The sequence below is a fragment of the Typopeltis vanoorti genome, chromosome 19 (assembly GCF_054136105.1).
Source record: "Typopeltis vanoorti isolate ZY-2024b chromosome 19, IOZ_Tvanoo_1.0, whole genome shotgun sequence".
In the NCBI taxonomy this organism is placed as follows: domain Eukaryota; kingdom Metazoa; phylum Arthropoda; class Arachnida; order Uropygi; family Thelyphonidae; genus Typopeltis; species Typopeltis vanoorti.
This window is the reverse complement of record NC_143567.1, coordinates 76,519,174-76,534,266: the sequence shown is the minus strand read 5'-3', so window position 1 is coordinate 76,534,266 and position 15,093 is coordinate 76,519,174. Positions and strand designations below refer to the sequence as shown.

Here is a 15,093-nt window from a genome sequence, read left to right as displayed (position 1 = left end):
CACTATTCACTAACAAGCCATAAAAATTGCAACTGGAGTTGCAATTTTTATGGATCCCTAATTTATACTTCACTGATCCCTAATTTATACTTTGAGGCAAATGAACCATTTTGTTACTTCCATGTCAATAGCTGTTTCTATTATACACTACAAAAATAAAATCCCTGCTAGACCATCCCATGTTGCAATCTGTATGACACTCATCAGATGTCATGTGACTCTTTGGCTTGAGAATAAAAGTTCTACAAGCCATAGAATTTGAGGTAGGTAACATAGCACAGATGCCACTAAATGCATTACCAACATGGCATTCATGTCTGTTTTTCATCCAGCAGTTGTTTTCAGCAGTGCTCTCATCTCTTTCATTCTCTATGTCCATTTTTTGGAATAACTTTTCCTTCTGCTCTCTCTCTCTTCTAGAAGACTACAACTTAAAATGTAAATTGTATTTCTCTGTTCATACTCCACACATATACACTATTTACCAATAATTGTTCAGACACCCCTGTTATTTGAAGTTATGGAACATTCCAGGTTTGTTAATAACATAAAAACCAGTGTACAGATAGTAGGAAGCAGTATTTCATTGACTCACAGGGACAAAGAGGTTGTTAAAACGCGTGTCACATAAAAACCGGCTACAATTGTTACAGGCCATCCGTGATGAGTTCCATGGTGCTAGTAACACCATGGTGAGCACTAATACTGTACGAAAAGAACTCCATTTACTGGATTTCAATAGAAGAGCAGCGACACACAAGCCATACATCAACACAATAAATAAGGCAGTTCATCTGGCCTGGGGCAAAGAGCATGTGAGCTGGACAATTGATTGGAAAACAGCACTCTGCAGTGATGAATCAAGGTTCACCTGTTTCCAGTCTGATGGCAGGCTGTGGATCTGGAGGCAGTGTGGTGAATGCTGGTTACCACAGTATGTTTTACCTGCAGTAAAGTTTGGTGGTGGAGGAGTAATGGTGTGGGATGCATTCAGCTGGTTTGTAGTGGAACTATTGGTTATTGTCTGTGGTTTCATGATGGTAGCTCAGTAACCTGATATTCTGGATAATCAGGTGCTGCCTACACTGGAGTTTTTATGGAACAGACCTGTGTTACTATCAAGACGACAATGCTCCGTGCCACAAAGCTGCAGCTGTTATGGAATGGTATGAAGAGATGGGATTAGTTTGTATGATACAGAATATATAAAGGTAAATCTGCAAATGAACGTATATATTGTATTAAATAGCCTTGTCTATTCCCTATGGGAAATAAAAGGTATTAGCAGATTTATTTTTGCTTTTTTATAAGTAAAGATTTAAGATTGTCTTGCTAATTTAAAAATGACTGTCCTTGCCTGTGCAGAGTACTGACCTCAACCCCATCAAACACCTGTGGGACAAATTTGAGCAGCGATTGAGATCCAGAGCAGCATATCCTCGATCTTTCTCTGAACTCAGTGTTGCTTTGCTGGAAGAATGAAGACAAAATTCCACCTGATGTCTACCGTACATTGGCAGAAAGCCTCCCTCAAATGGTGCAGGAGATGATCAAAGCCAAAGGTGGACATATCCGATATTAGGGTTCGACTGCTGGTGTCAGTTGTAAATTGCTAAAGTATCTAGACAATTATTGGTAGATAGTGTATAGTATTGATGTACTGTAACTTGTAAAATCTCTAGTTTGTATGATATATATAAAAGGAAATTAAATGACTTTATACCGAGAATGACAAGTTTATTGTTAAGATACGACTAGTTTCGTTGAAATACAACTTCTTCAGGTATCATAGGCAAAGAATAAAATAAAAATAACAGACACATGAAAAAATACATGAACAGATATAGTATAAAACACACAAGTACATTTAAAAAAGGAATGCATGCTCGAGTTCTAACTGAAGCTGACTACGTGCGTGAGCTGGTATTAGTGCGCCAGTATTGGACAGTGGCAATGTGTGCATCAGAAATATTATAGCTAAGGCTGTTATTAATATGAGAAGAATCAAGCGATATTTCCTAAGAATAATTCTCTATATTCAATTATTCTTCTTTCCAGTTCATCATAGCACACATGGATATTAGAGGTTTTTTTGCCAGTCAGCAAGGTGTTGGCGGCCTTCATCCGAGTTGATGGAGAAGAGAACCTGGCTAGAGACAGCGCTGGCTCTGGTTCTGTTGTAAGAAATGTCTCTTTGATGTTCTTCCATGCGTAAAAGGATGGATTTAGCAGTCTGGCCGTAATATGGTTTGCTACAATCACACAAAATCTTATCCTGGATACTGAGTAGGAAGATGTTTGATTTTAGGTCTGCTTAGTATGGAGCAAAGTTTAGGGAACGTAGTGAAGCAAGTTCTAATGTTGAATTTCTGAAGCATTTTTGCTAGTTTTGGGGAGAGAGAGCTGATGTATGGTAACGAAATAAAACCTCTTGGTGGAGAAGAATCTTCAAGAGCAGTTGAGCGGTGAACAGAGAGAAATTTATTAATCTTTTTAAGAGAGAATCCATTGTTAATGAAAGACTTTTTACGAAAATTGAGTTCATATTCAATTTCTGTTTCATCTGTTAATAAAGATCTGGTGTGCCAGGGTTGAAATAATACCAAATTTTTGTGGAGGGTAGTGATGTACTGAAAACCACCTCAGAGTTACCAAGAAACATCCGTCTTTCCCTTAGGTCGTTTCATCCTCTAATCCCTAGGTTATATGGACTCCCTAAGATCCATAAATTAAACTCTCCTCTTAGACCTATCATTGAAGGCATAAACTCCCCTACTTACAACCTCTCAAAATACTTCGCATCCTTTTTAAAAAACCTTTGTGGTACTTCCTTTTCTCATGTAAAAAATTCAGCTGATTTTGTCTCAAAAATTAGACATCAAACTCAACACATCAGATTTAATGGCAAGTTTCGATATTGTTTCCCTCTTCACAAATATCCCTACTCAAGAAGTTCTATACCTTCTCCAGAGGAAATTATCCAAGAAATTTTTCTCCTTACTTTCTCACTGTGTGAACTCAGGTTACTTCAAATACAATAACAAGATTTATAAACAAAACTCAGGTTTAGCTATGGGCAGCCCGCTCTCTCTCCTATTCTTGCTGACATATTTCTTAAAGATTTTGAAGAAAAAGTATTAATTCCTCACCTCTTAAACCTAAAGTTTGGTATCGTTACATTGACCATGTATTTCTCATCTGGGAAGACTGTATCAACAACCTCAACCTTTTTCTTGACTACCTCAACAAGTTTCATCAGAAAATCAACTTCACCTGTGAACTAGAATCTCTCGAATGTCTTCCCTTTCTGGACTGAAAACTTACAAGATGCGCTGAGAACATCAAAATCTCTATTTTTAGAAAACCCATTCACACAGACAGATACCTTCATGCTTCTTCCCATCACTACCCTCCACAAAAATTTGGTATTATTTCAACCCTGGCACATCGTGCCAGATCTTTATTAACAGATGAAACATAAATTGAATATGAACTCAATTTTCTTAAAAAGTCTTTCATTAACAATGGATTCTCTCTTAAAAAGATTTATAAATTTCTCTCTGTTCACTGTTCAACTGCTCTTGAAGATTCTTCTCCACCAAGAGGTTTTATTTCGTTACCATATATCAGCTCTCTCTCCCCGAAACTAGCAAAAATGCTTCAGAAATTCAACATTAGAACTTGCTTCACTACGTTCTCTAAACTTCGCTTCATACTAAGCAGACCTAAAATCAAACATCTTCCTACTCAGTATCCAGGAGTCTATAAGATTTTGTGTGATTGTGGCAAACCATATTACGGCCAGACTGCTAAATCCATCCTTTTTACGCATAGAAGAACATCAAAGAGTCATTTCTTACAACAGAACCAGAGCCAGGGCTCTCTCTAGCTAGGTTCTCTTCTCAATCAATTCAGATGAAGGCCACCAACACCTTGCTGACTGGCAAAAAACCTCTAATATCCATGTGTGCTATGATGAACTGGAAAGAAGAATAATTGAATCTAGAGAATTATTCTTAAGAAATATCGCTTGATTCATCTCATATTAATAACAGCCTTAGCTATAATATTTCTGATGCACACATTGCCACTGTCCAATACTGGTGCACTAATACCGGCTCACGCACGTAATCAGCTTCAGTTGGAACTCTAGCATGCATTCCTTTTTTAAACGTACTTGTGTGTTTTATACTAAATCTGTTCGTGTATTTTTTCATGTGTCTGTTATTTTTTATTTTATTCTTTGCCTATGATACCTGAAGAAGTTGTATTTCAACGAAACTAGTCGTATCTTAACAATAAACTTGCATTCTCGGTATAAAGTCATTTAATTTCCTTTTTTATATACAGTTCTACCGAGTAAATAATGAACATTTATATATATATATATATATATATATATATATAAAAGGTAAATCTGCAAATGAACGTATATATTGTATTCAATAGCCTTGTCTATTCCCTTTGGGGAATAAAAGGTATTAGCAGATTTATTTTTACTTTTTTGTAAGTAAAAATTTAAGAATATTTTGCTAATTTTACAAAAAAATCTTATAGAAGCCACTGATTTAAAGAATTTATAGAAAAGCATTTACTCTTAAATTTTGATTTTTTACTTTTGGACTTACTTTATGATAAGGGCCTGGAGCAGCTCTAACTCTAGACATGCCAAGGATTCATTTTAAGCATGGAGATAACGGAAATGCAAACAACCTTCATCTCCAAGCTCAATTTGCCAGGCAACTAGAAACTAAGCTTCCATTTCTAGCTTCACATTCAGTTACTTCAGAAGAAAATATTCCAGAACAGCAGTGCAAACTAGAAGCCCAGTCTTTTGAAAATGGCAATCCTCCAGTAGAACATGAAGAAGAAAATAATTTTGACTCGCAAAGAAAAGGTCCAAGTCCTGATACTTCACTTGATTAATAGTATAATATAATATAGTTTAAACCATACAAAGTTTGAATATATCACTTTGGGCAATGTATGTTGCCAATTAACTTTTTCATTAAATAAATTTATGATTTTCTTAGAAATATTTTCCTTCCTGATAATATGCTGCACTCATAGATCATTTGTTGTAAACATTAAACACGCTGTTTTGGATTAGAAAGTAATTACTTTATTTTTTAGTATTATTTTGAAGGATGGATGGATGAAAAAACATGCGAAAATAATGTATGGAGCAAATCGTATGATGTATTATATTACAGAGGTAGAGAATTTTATTATTCTAAATAGTGTTATAGATTCATCTTCAAACATAAAAAAAAGTATTAAACTGTTTTGTTTCAACACTGATAAATCTTTATAGCAGTTTGGAGTCATGATTAATTGACCTTTGGAAGTTCTCTTTTAACTGAGATGAAGAATTTAACAGTATTATATTTTTCCCATAATGATGGTGCAAAAAGAAGAGGTGCTTTATCAACTTTTCTATTGTTGAAAAGCTACACAAAGCTGGTAAACAAATTCAAACTCCTTTATAAAGTGATTCTTTTTCATATTAACTTCGAAAACTTTTTCTTACTAATAATGATTTTACATTTAACGAGCCTGTATCTTCTTTTAGTACACCCTGTAATTATGTACTAAATTGTATACATATCTGTAGCATATTTTATTTGTTTTCAGTTCTCTACCAATCTTGTTAGTCTCACTTAGGTTACTTAATCCTGACTCTTCTCTTCTATTTTGATTCTTTATTTATATTTAAAATTCAATTTAGTATGATGTATTATATTACAGAGGGAACATCAGGAAAACTTTGCAAGAAGTAAAAATGAGAAATTTGTTTCTTTGTTTACCATTTCTTAGTTTCTGAAGTATTTTGGTGATTTAAAAAATAGTGCTGATAAAATGACATATTAATTTTTCTCCATTTTTAATAAAAATTAGTAAGTTTTCTGTGTTTAGCTGAAATTTTTATTGTAGTGCTATATAATTCATAAATAATGCAGCATTATGAAATAGCATAGTTTTCTTACATGCAGTTTTGAATATTTATTTTGCATTTATGCTTTTGAATTATGCAGTACTATATGTATGCTCTCAAAAATAAGTGGGATGAAAATACTATAGAAATTTGCAAGTAAATAAATGCATTAGTAAAGAATAAATGGTGTTTTCACAGTTCTCTATTTCTGAACATTTAAAAAATATATGGATATATTAAACAATACTTATGCCCCACCATTATTTTGAATAAATAATGTTAAAGCTGAGCTAGAATTTTGTGGGAAATTGAAAATAGTAGTACTAGCTATAATTCGGATCACTCGTATTTATAAAACTTGTTTATGTATTAAAATGATGCTAAGATGTTTTGTGGTTTCATTTCTTCCTCCCAAAAAAATGAAACTGCATTCCTTTTCTCCTACTTTTACAGAGTAAAAATCCAGTCAAAACTGGTTAGTTTTTTTTTTGCTTCTAAAGTAACATGTACAAAAGGAAATAAAAAAATAATTCTATGAAGAGAAGAAAGTGATGTACATTAGCTAATAGCAAAGGCTCAATCTCATGCCTTATTTGGTGCTATTGTATTAATTTTCTGTGATATTTTTGAAAAACTACTTTTTTGCATTGAATATATTGTTAATGTAAATTGTGTCCTATATAGCTGTATGTATTGTTATCAAAAGAATGTTAATATGAAACTTGTACGGTGTGTAAAAAAAAGTGTACACAGTTTGTTTTATCTTGTTTTATTTCTACAACAGGAACTTTCATAGCAAGTTCAAATGTACATTTATTTTTTTGTACAGGATTTTCCAATGCATATATTATGTATATTCCACAAATCTTAACTTTACAAAGCTTCCAGTCTGGATGTGGATGATCAGATCTGTATGAATAAAATACATGTTCATATTGTGGCAAACAATTCAGTCATTTACTTTAAATTTAGCACATGAATGATGTCAGTGGTAACATTCTACATGGAAGTTAAGCAGAAGTCCAACAATAGTTGTCATATTTCCCTAATTTGTATCAGTTGTTAAAGTATTTTATATAAAATATTAATATAGCCATATAGAAGTTGACTCTCTTAGATTGATTTATTTGATGTATAATGTTTTAAATTATTGAGACCAGACTTGTCCTTTATTGAATGTTGTATTATATCATAGCAGAGTCGTTAATTTATATTATTTACTTTTAAATGTTCATCATTTTCATAATTTATAATTGAAACACAAGACTACATTAAAAATTTGTTGATCTAAAAATCTGATGTTGTTTGTGTTTATCTATTTCTTAATTCTTCCTGATATAATTTAGAGCAAGATTCCGAAATTACAGTTAGACTAATACTAATGTAATCAAGACATTAATCTTGATTACATTGAATCATGTTCAGAATGTATATAACATAGCAAAAAGTTAAGGAAGTGTGACAAAGCAGGAAGGAAATAGTATATATTCTTAATTTGTCTAAAAATTTAAAAAAAAAAAAAAGAAAAGTGAAAAAGATGATTCACACTTATATGGGAATTGAGGTGAATGAAATAGAGGTGAATAGTATATTATAAAACCTTAATGTGAATACATCTGTGGGATTGGATGGTATACCAGCTTGGGTCGTACGTGAAGCGACAAAAGAATTGTCAGTGCCCTTGACCATTTTGTTTAATTTGAGTCTCGGGTCTGGGTTAGTCCCGAGGGGGGGGGGGGAATAGTACCACTGCATAAAGGAGGTTCCAAGACTGCTGTTGCAAATTACCGACCGATCAGCATATCAGGAGTTGTCAAGGTTTTGGAAAAGTAGTCGAGAGAAAAATACAGGAATAGATAGATGATAACGAGATACTATATGGGGGGGAACAGCATGGTTTTGTGAAGCGTAGATCATGCCTCAGTTACTTGCTCATGTTTTATAACACAGTGACGGCTGAACTGGATAAGGATAATGGGTTTACAGTGATACTGTTGGACCTTGCTAAGGCCTTTGACAGGATACCACATGGAATTCTAATCAGTAAACTGCAGCATATGGGGATGGATATAAGGTTGGTGAGATGGATAGGAGAGCGGTTGATGGAGAGATATCAGAGAGTAATTTATTCAGGAGCAGAGTCCAAAAGATGGCCTGTGACTAGTGGCATGCCGCAGGGTTCTGTTCTTGGAACACTACTATTTAATTTGTTTATTAACGATATCAGAAAGGATCTGAGAGGAAATATTCATTTGTTTGCTGATGATGCAAAACGGATAGAGCAATAGTGAATGCACATGATGTCAAAATTTTGCAGGATGATTTGGATATATTGGCAGTCTGGGCCAATGAGAATGGATGTCAGTTTAATGTGGCAAAGTGTAAGGTTATGCATTTTGGGATGAAAAGATTAGCAGCAGTATACCACATTGGTGGAACTGTACTCCAGGAGATTGATGAGACCAGGGATTTGGAAGTGTTGGTGGATAGGGAGTTGAAGTTTAGGGGGGCACAGGGGCACATTGCAAAAGTGGCTAAATCAGCTCATCAAATTACTTGGTTACTCAAGAATACCTTGACGAGCAGAGACAAGCAAGTTATTGTTCCTCTGCACCGAGCCTTGATAAGACTCCATCTTGACTACTGTGCCCAGATCTGGGTGCCAGGGTTTTATTAATAATTGGTTTTATTTAAAGAGGAGATTTTTAATCAATCTCTTTTTCTAACAATTATAATAATTGGTGGATTTTTATATAGAGAGGATATTTATAGATATTATCTTAATATTAAACCTACCATAGAGATGATCTCTGTTTCTATCAATTATTTTTTTAATTCCGAGTGTACCTATAAGTTATTATATGCACAAGGGTTCACTCCAATTGGTGCAATGATCTTAATTCTTTCTTTCAGAATCCAAATAATCACTGACTCAAGACGAAAATACAAAATAAGCACATTTAATATAACAAAAACAATATATATATATATATATATATATATATATATACACACACACTTCAAACAAACATTACATAACTAACTACAAATTAATTATATCCAAGGCCTTTTAAAAATAAACTTACACTTAAGACTAGACTAAACACTTTGTTTGCACAATCACAAAATGTTCATAGCCAGTTTCTTTCTCTGTCAAGGCCCTTTTCAGAAGATATATGACTGTTCTTCATTTTTACAGGATCCTTTCTCATCACTTATATGAGCACACATTAATTCTTCCAAACGTAATTCTGTCTCTTTTCTTCAGTAGAAATAATAGTCAGATCCAGCGTCCTTAATACAGATGAAACTTCCTAATCAGTGTTTTCTCGAACATTCCTTTAGAACGTAAATAGCAAATTCTTCTTTTATTCACTAAATGCTTTTTGACAGTCTTAACTCTTCCAATTAAAAAACTTACAGTTCTACTATTTCTTTTTCGGAATCTACTATAAATCTTTCAGTTAGTGTTTCCTCCAATATTCCGTTTAAAACACATATAGCAATATTTTCTTTTATTTATCCCCAAACTTATTCCACATTAAAACTTAATAGTTCCACGATTCCTTTTTCGGAATATACTATTAATTTTCCTCCGACTGTCAAGTTCCTCTGAACCTAAATATCTGCCGGCCTGTGTTCTTAATTCCTTCCGAACGCTAATCTTTGTTTACTCTCCCATTGCTTCGATACCGAACCTGTCAGCTGTCAATCGCACATGAAACTGGTAAGCAAGAAGTTAGGTATAAATAATGGCTAGCGTTGTCTCCGTTAGCGACAAGAGAGAATGTCTTCATAAAACACAACTTTTGATAATTTTAAGTTGCAATAAAATTCCTGTAAGTAATACAAATATCAAATCCAGTAAGTACATCAATTTTTTAACTTCTTTACATATCATTTTTGACAAAACAATTTCAATAACAGGCACATTGCAAGTGCTGACAATGCATGTTATGAAACTAAAACTAATAAACATTTTAACATAAACAATTCGTAAAAATATTCTGAATTTTAATTATGATTAATTTTACAGTTTCTTCTTGATGGGGAGGAGGTAGAAAAGATCCAGAGGCGAGTTACCAAGATGATAGCAGGTCTATGGAATGAACTTTATGAGAACAGGTTGAAGATATGTGGGTTGCAGAAATTGGTTGATAGGTGGAAAAGGGGTGATATGATTGAGACATTCAAATTACTGAAGGGTTTCTATAAGATTAATTCAGAGGATATTTTTCAGAACAGGTCTGGTGGTGGGAGAACTAGAGCCCATCCATGGAAACTGGGCAAGAGTGTGGTTAGCAAAGGTGTTAGAACTAGGTTTTTTACTTGGAGAGTGGTAAATGAGTGGAATAAGTTGCCAGAGTCTGTTGTGAATGCCATGACTGTAAATGAGTTCAAGGCAAAGTATAGTTGTTCTTGATATGATGTTTAGGGCTTCCCTCGATGAGTCTAAGGACTCCTTGGAGTTGCCAGTAATAATAACTATTACTAGCTAATAATAATAATTATTACATACAGATATTTGTCTGCATAGATTTCTGAACAAATCAAAATGTCTCAATATTAAGCTGTTTAAAGCTACATAAAATTGAAAATGTTGCAAAACATAATTAACAACAAAAGCTTTTCACATTAATATCACAACTTGCACAAACAGAGGTTTTATTTGAGTATTAATTTATATGATATAAAAAAAAAAAAAAAAAAATCAAACTGGACAAATTCATTTCATCTATTGCTAATATTGCATCAGAAATGTCTTTCATGAATAGCCAAAGTTCACCAGGATGTTGATATAGTTACACCAACTGTGTAGTTTTGACACTGCTATGCACTGCACTATAATACGGACTAATAATGTTACCAGTTCTTCCATATGTGAATCTTCTAGTTTCACATCCTCATTATCTAAGCATAGCTTTGCCATGAGTTACTTCAGTATCTGTACCATTTTTCTTTCATTATAGTGAGTTTGATTAAACACATTCAGCAAAATCTTAATTTTATTCAGTTTGCACCCCAGAGTGTCTACTTTCAAATTGTTTATATAACCAACTTAAAATCCAGTTATATGGATTCTCAACTCAAATTACTGTTAACTCACCTCTCTCCTGAAAAAAAAAAAAACTTTGAAAATGAATATTAAGTTATTAATATAAAAATAAAGTAAATTTTATGAACTTAATTCGTTCCAGAAGGCTATTCATGTAACAAAAAAGTTTGTAATGCAAAACTATTTTTACCATAGTTGCTTATTGCTCTTTACACCTAGGTGCATGAGGCCACGAGTTTAGTGTGCCATCCTTTTCGGTCCAGAGTTGCTTTTCTTGCTCTCTCTCTCTCTCTTAGCTCGACATCCTAATATGTTTCATTTTTTGATTACCATAAGTAGCCATCTGTCAGGGGACCATGGGTTGTAGCACTTTGCCCCAAGGGATTTCTTGCTTCACTCATGGTTTCTGTTTTAATGAGCAATTTTTATGAGGATAGGTGATTAGCCCGTCATTCAACCTTCCTCTTTTACCGAGCTTAGAACTGACATAGGGACGAGCATAAACTCCACCTATGGCAGAGTTTTTTTTAACATGAACCTTATCTTTACTGAAGATATATGGGGAGGGAGGAAATTGTTTTGAAAATGAGTCGCCCTCCATAAAAATATCGGGTAACTGCCCCTCAGATGTCACTACTCTTTTCTTTTTGTGGGTGGACTAGATGGTGATTCTTTAGGTTTGATTACAAACTTATCTAGAGTTGTCTGGGTTTGTCCTTTTAAAATTTTTCTAAAATATGCAACGATATCATTAAACATGTAAACGCTGTTATTAACCATAGATACATCAGGGTGCTACCTTTCTACAGTGGTTTGGATTGCTTCCCAATGGAAGCACAGTTCTTTAATTTCAGCAGTGGAAATGGTTCACTTACTGCCCCCACCCCCCTCCTCCTCTGAAAAAAGTACGTTAACAACTTCATGCTGCTCCTTTTGCAGTTCCTTCAGCTCCTCATGGTAAGCTCTCTTTGATCTTCCACCAACTCCTCTATATCAGCATTGTCCGCTTCTAATCCCATGGATCTGCCCTGACACAGTTTCATCAACTACAGATTCTGTTGGCTCTGCAGGAAAACCTTCAAAATCTGTGCCTGTAAAGTTGTGGCCACACTCAGGCCATAATTTTTTCCAGGCTGAGTTCAAAGAAACTTTCCACCGTGCTTTATTTATAAGCCTCAAACAATGCAAGATGTTAAAGCGTTTTTTCAAAAAGTCTCTGAGGGTCAGTTATGTTTCAGATGTCACTTTGAAGCACCTTTGAAACAAAGCCTTTATACAAAGTTTTTTGAAATTGGAAATGAACTGCTGATCCATGGGTTGGATAAGAGAAGTCATATTAGGAGGTAGAAATTTGACTTTTATAAAGTTGTGCTCACCTAAATCATCCTCCAAGCCTGGGGGGGAGGGGGAAGCATTTGCATTGTCCAGCACAAGAAGTGCTTTCAAAGTAGATAGTTCTTTACACTGGGGAAAACACTTCATGGATCCACTCTATAAAAAACTGCCGTGTCACCCAAGACTTACTGTTAGATCTCCACATCATCTAGTTTACTTTTTATTACATTGTTTGATTTAAACATTGGGATTTTCTGAGTGAAACACTAACAAAGGTTTAATTTTATAGTCCACACTAGCACTACCACACAACAAGAGAGTTAACTGTTCCTTCATCAGTTTGTATCCTGGCAGTGCTTTCTCTTGTGTGATATAAGTTCATTTAGGCATCTTTTTCCAGAAAAGTCGTGTCTTGTTACAATTAAACATTTGCTGAGGAATAAATCCCTCCATAAGTTTTAAATTCATCCCCAAATTGATTAGTAACCTCCCAGCTCTCTTTAAAATACTCAAACCATCCCATACTAGTTTTAAAATTGTCACTGTCAGCACTTGATCCCAGGGTTCAACGCTTAAGATCACTATGTAGTTGCTTATCTTTTTCACAAATTATTGCCTCCGAAATACTGTCACCTGCTATTTGTTTATTGTTAATCCAAACTAACAAAAGTTTCTCCATTTCCTCAATAGCCTGAGATCTTTTAGGATACAAAGTTTTCACTCCTTTCACCACATCAGCCTTTTTAATCACATCTGTTTTTAATAATAGTACAGATTGTCAATTTTGCCATGTTATAATCTTTAGAAAGTTCAGAAGAGTTCCATTTTCCCATTTAGATATGAGTTCTTTCTTGAGTTCAACAGTGGGTGATCTCTTTTTCTGTTTATTTTCATCACTGCACTTTTTTAGGAGCCATATTAACTAATTATTCAATAAACACCACAACACAACAGAAAAAAAAAAAAAAAATGAATTAGTAAATTTATCAAAATTACAATACACACTAAAGAGTGGATATACAGCACTTGAATAGAACACAACGCACATAAGCGTCGGCACATTTGTAAAACGAACAACATTCGCCAATCGGCACAATTATTTTTCATCGGAAAAGTTTATAAAACGATTTGTTCATAATTTGAGGCATTTGTATAAGGTGTTACTGTATTAGTAATCCATTGTTAAAGCCAGAACTGAAACTTAAAAAGCTTTTGAAATTTACAAGATCAATAGTTAAAACATGCTGGCTCGGATGTCGCCAGATGAGCAAGGTCTGCGATACCAATCGAGTGATCAGGGTTGGATCGAAAAGTGGGATACAGAAACTGAAACCGACAGAAATATCAGTGGGAACATGGAATGTATGGACACTTTAAATGTCAGAAAAACTAGAATTACTTTGCGAGAAAATGAAGAGATATTGTATAAAGGCTTATGGTTCGTGATGGTGAATGAGAATATAACTATTGGCATTAATTATTACGTTGGTTTCCATTACCTAAAACACACTGATTATCTCCAGTAATCTGTATATTTATCTTTTACTAGTACTGCTAGGTTTCACTGGCCTAATAGCTGCCTTCAACTGTTATCAGACTAGGTAGAACTCTTAAGAGGGCAAAAGTTCTCTATTCAACACTGTACCAGTTTCATGTCAGAAATAATACATAAAAATAGGCTTAGGTGTTGGTTATTATATAATATTGCTTCTAAGTATAAACAACAACAACACAAAAATAAATAATTTATCAAACTTACTAATATTTTGCTGAATTTCCAACCAGCATCCTCAGAGCGCAAAAATTAAAGATGCGGTAAGCCACATAGCATTTAACTAGATAGCTGTGGAAACAATTCAAATTATAATTGAAAATAAAGGTCTCAAAGGACCTGACAAAAAATAAAGATAATTCAGAAAAGTTAGGGTAAATGAAGTCTTAGAACAATAGTCTCCCAGAACTATTGGCAAATTAATGCAGCCATGTTTGTTGAGGTTCATACTGATTCTAAAAATAATCTCATAGAACTATGACTTTTGTGCAGCAGAGTTGTCTTTTACCATTTAATAATGTGTAAAGAAATATCCAGAGTATGGTTTACCAGTCCTGGCTTGCCATATAGATGATTACAGATGTTGCTATACATTTGAGGATGTGTAAAAGAATGAAGCTAATCCTAAGGAGAACCTTAAATAAACTGGACAGGAATAGTTTTGCCATGATCTTTTTGGAGCATGCAGTATTGTATCTGTTTACTGGAGATGCAACCATTAGCCAAAGTGTTGCAAAGGCATCCTAAGTTCAGTAGTCAGGGCTGTGTCATTTGAACAGCCCTTGCTCTATGCATAAGTGCTTTGAGGATGCCATACTGTTGAGATGTGTGATTGTGTAACTTTCCAGTCTGTGGAGGGGTTTGTTTCTTATAAGTAGTGCTACTGGGAATGGGAGATAGTTTTCTTTTCTTATATTTTGGATGTTGGCTGTCAAAATTTATTCTTCAATCATTTATCGAAGATGCCCCACAACAACAAATCTCATTGCTATCAAACGTGCTTGAGCAAGACATTTGTTGTCAGAGTCAAAATGAATCCTGGATTCCGAATCATTGTACATCTTCCATAACCAGGAACAACAAACACTAAGGATGTTTGAGACAAAATCTGGAAAATGGACAGATAATACCACCCATCAACTCTATATCCTTGAGTACAATGGTTGCATAGTTGCTGACACACTTGAAGAAATTTTTGCTAAAACATCAGTAACA

The 15,093-nt window shown here is 34.2% G+C and overlaps 1 protein-coding gene across 3 annotated transcripts in view; it reads left to right on the top strand.

Annotated features, from left to right (window-relative positions):
* Cep97 (centrosomal protein 97kDa) overlaps positions 1-7,192 on the top strand; it is a 208,006-nt gene extending 200,814 nt beyond the window's left edge. For all 3 annotated transcript variants that reach the window (XM_090409279.1, XM_090409282.1, XM_090409283.1), the window contains one exon: positions 4,640-7,192. In XM_090409279.1, the coding sequence (XP_090265405.1) occupies positions 4,640-4,926 (287 nt within the window). In that variant the 3' untranslated portion in view covers positions 4,927-7,192. The remainder of the gene's footprint in view (positions 1-4,639) is intronic.
* Positions 7,193-15,093: the final 7,901 nt, after the last annotated feature.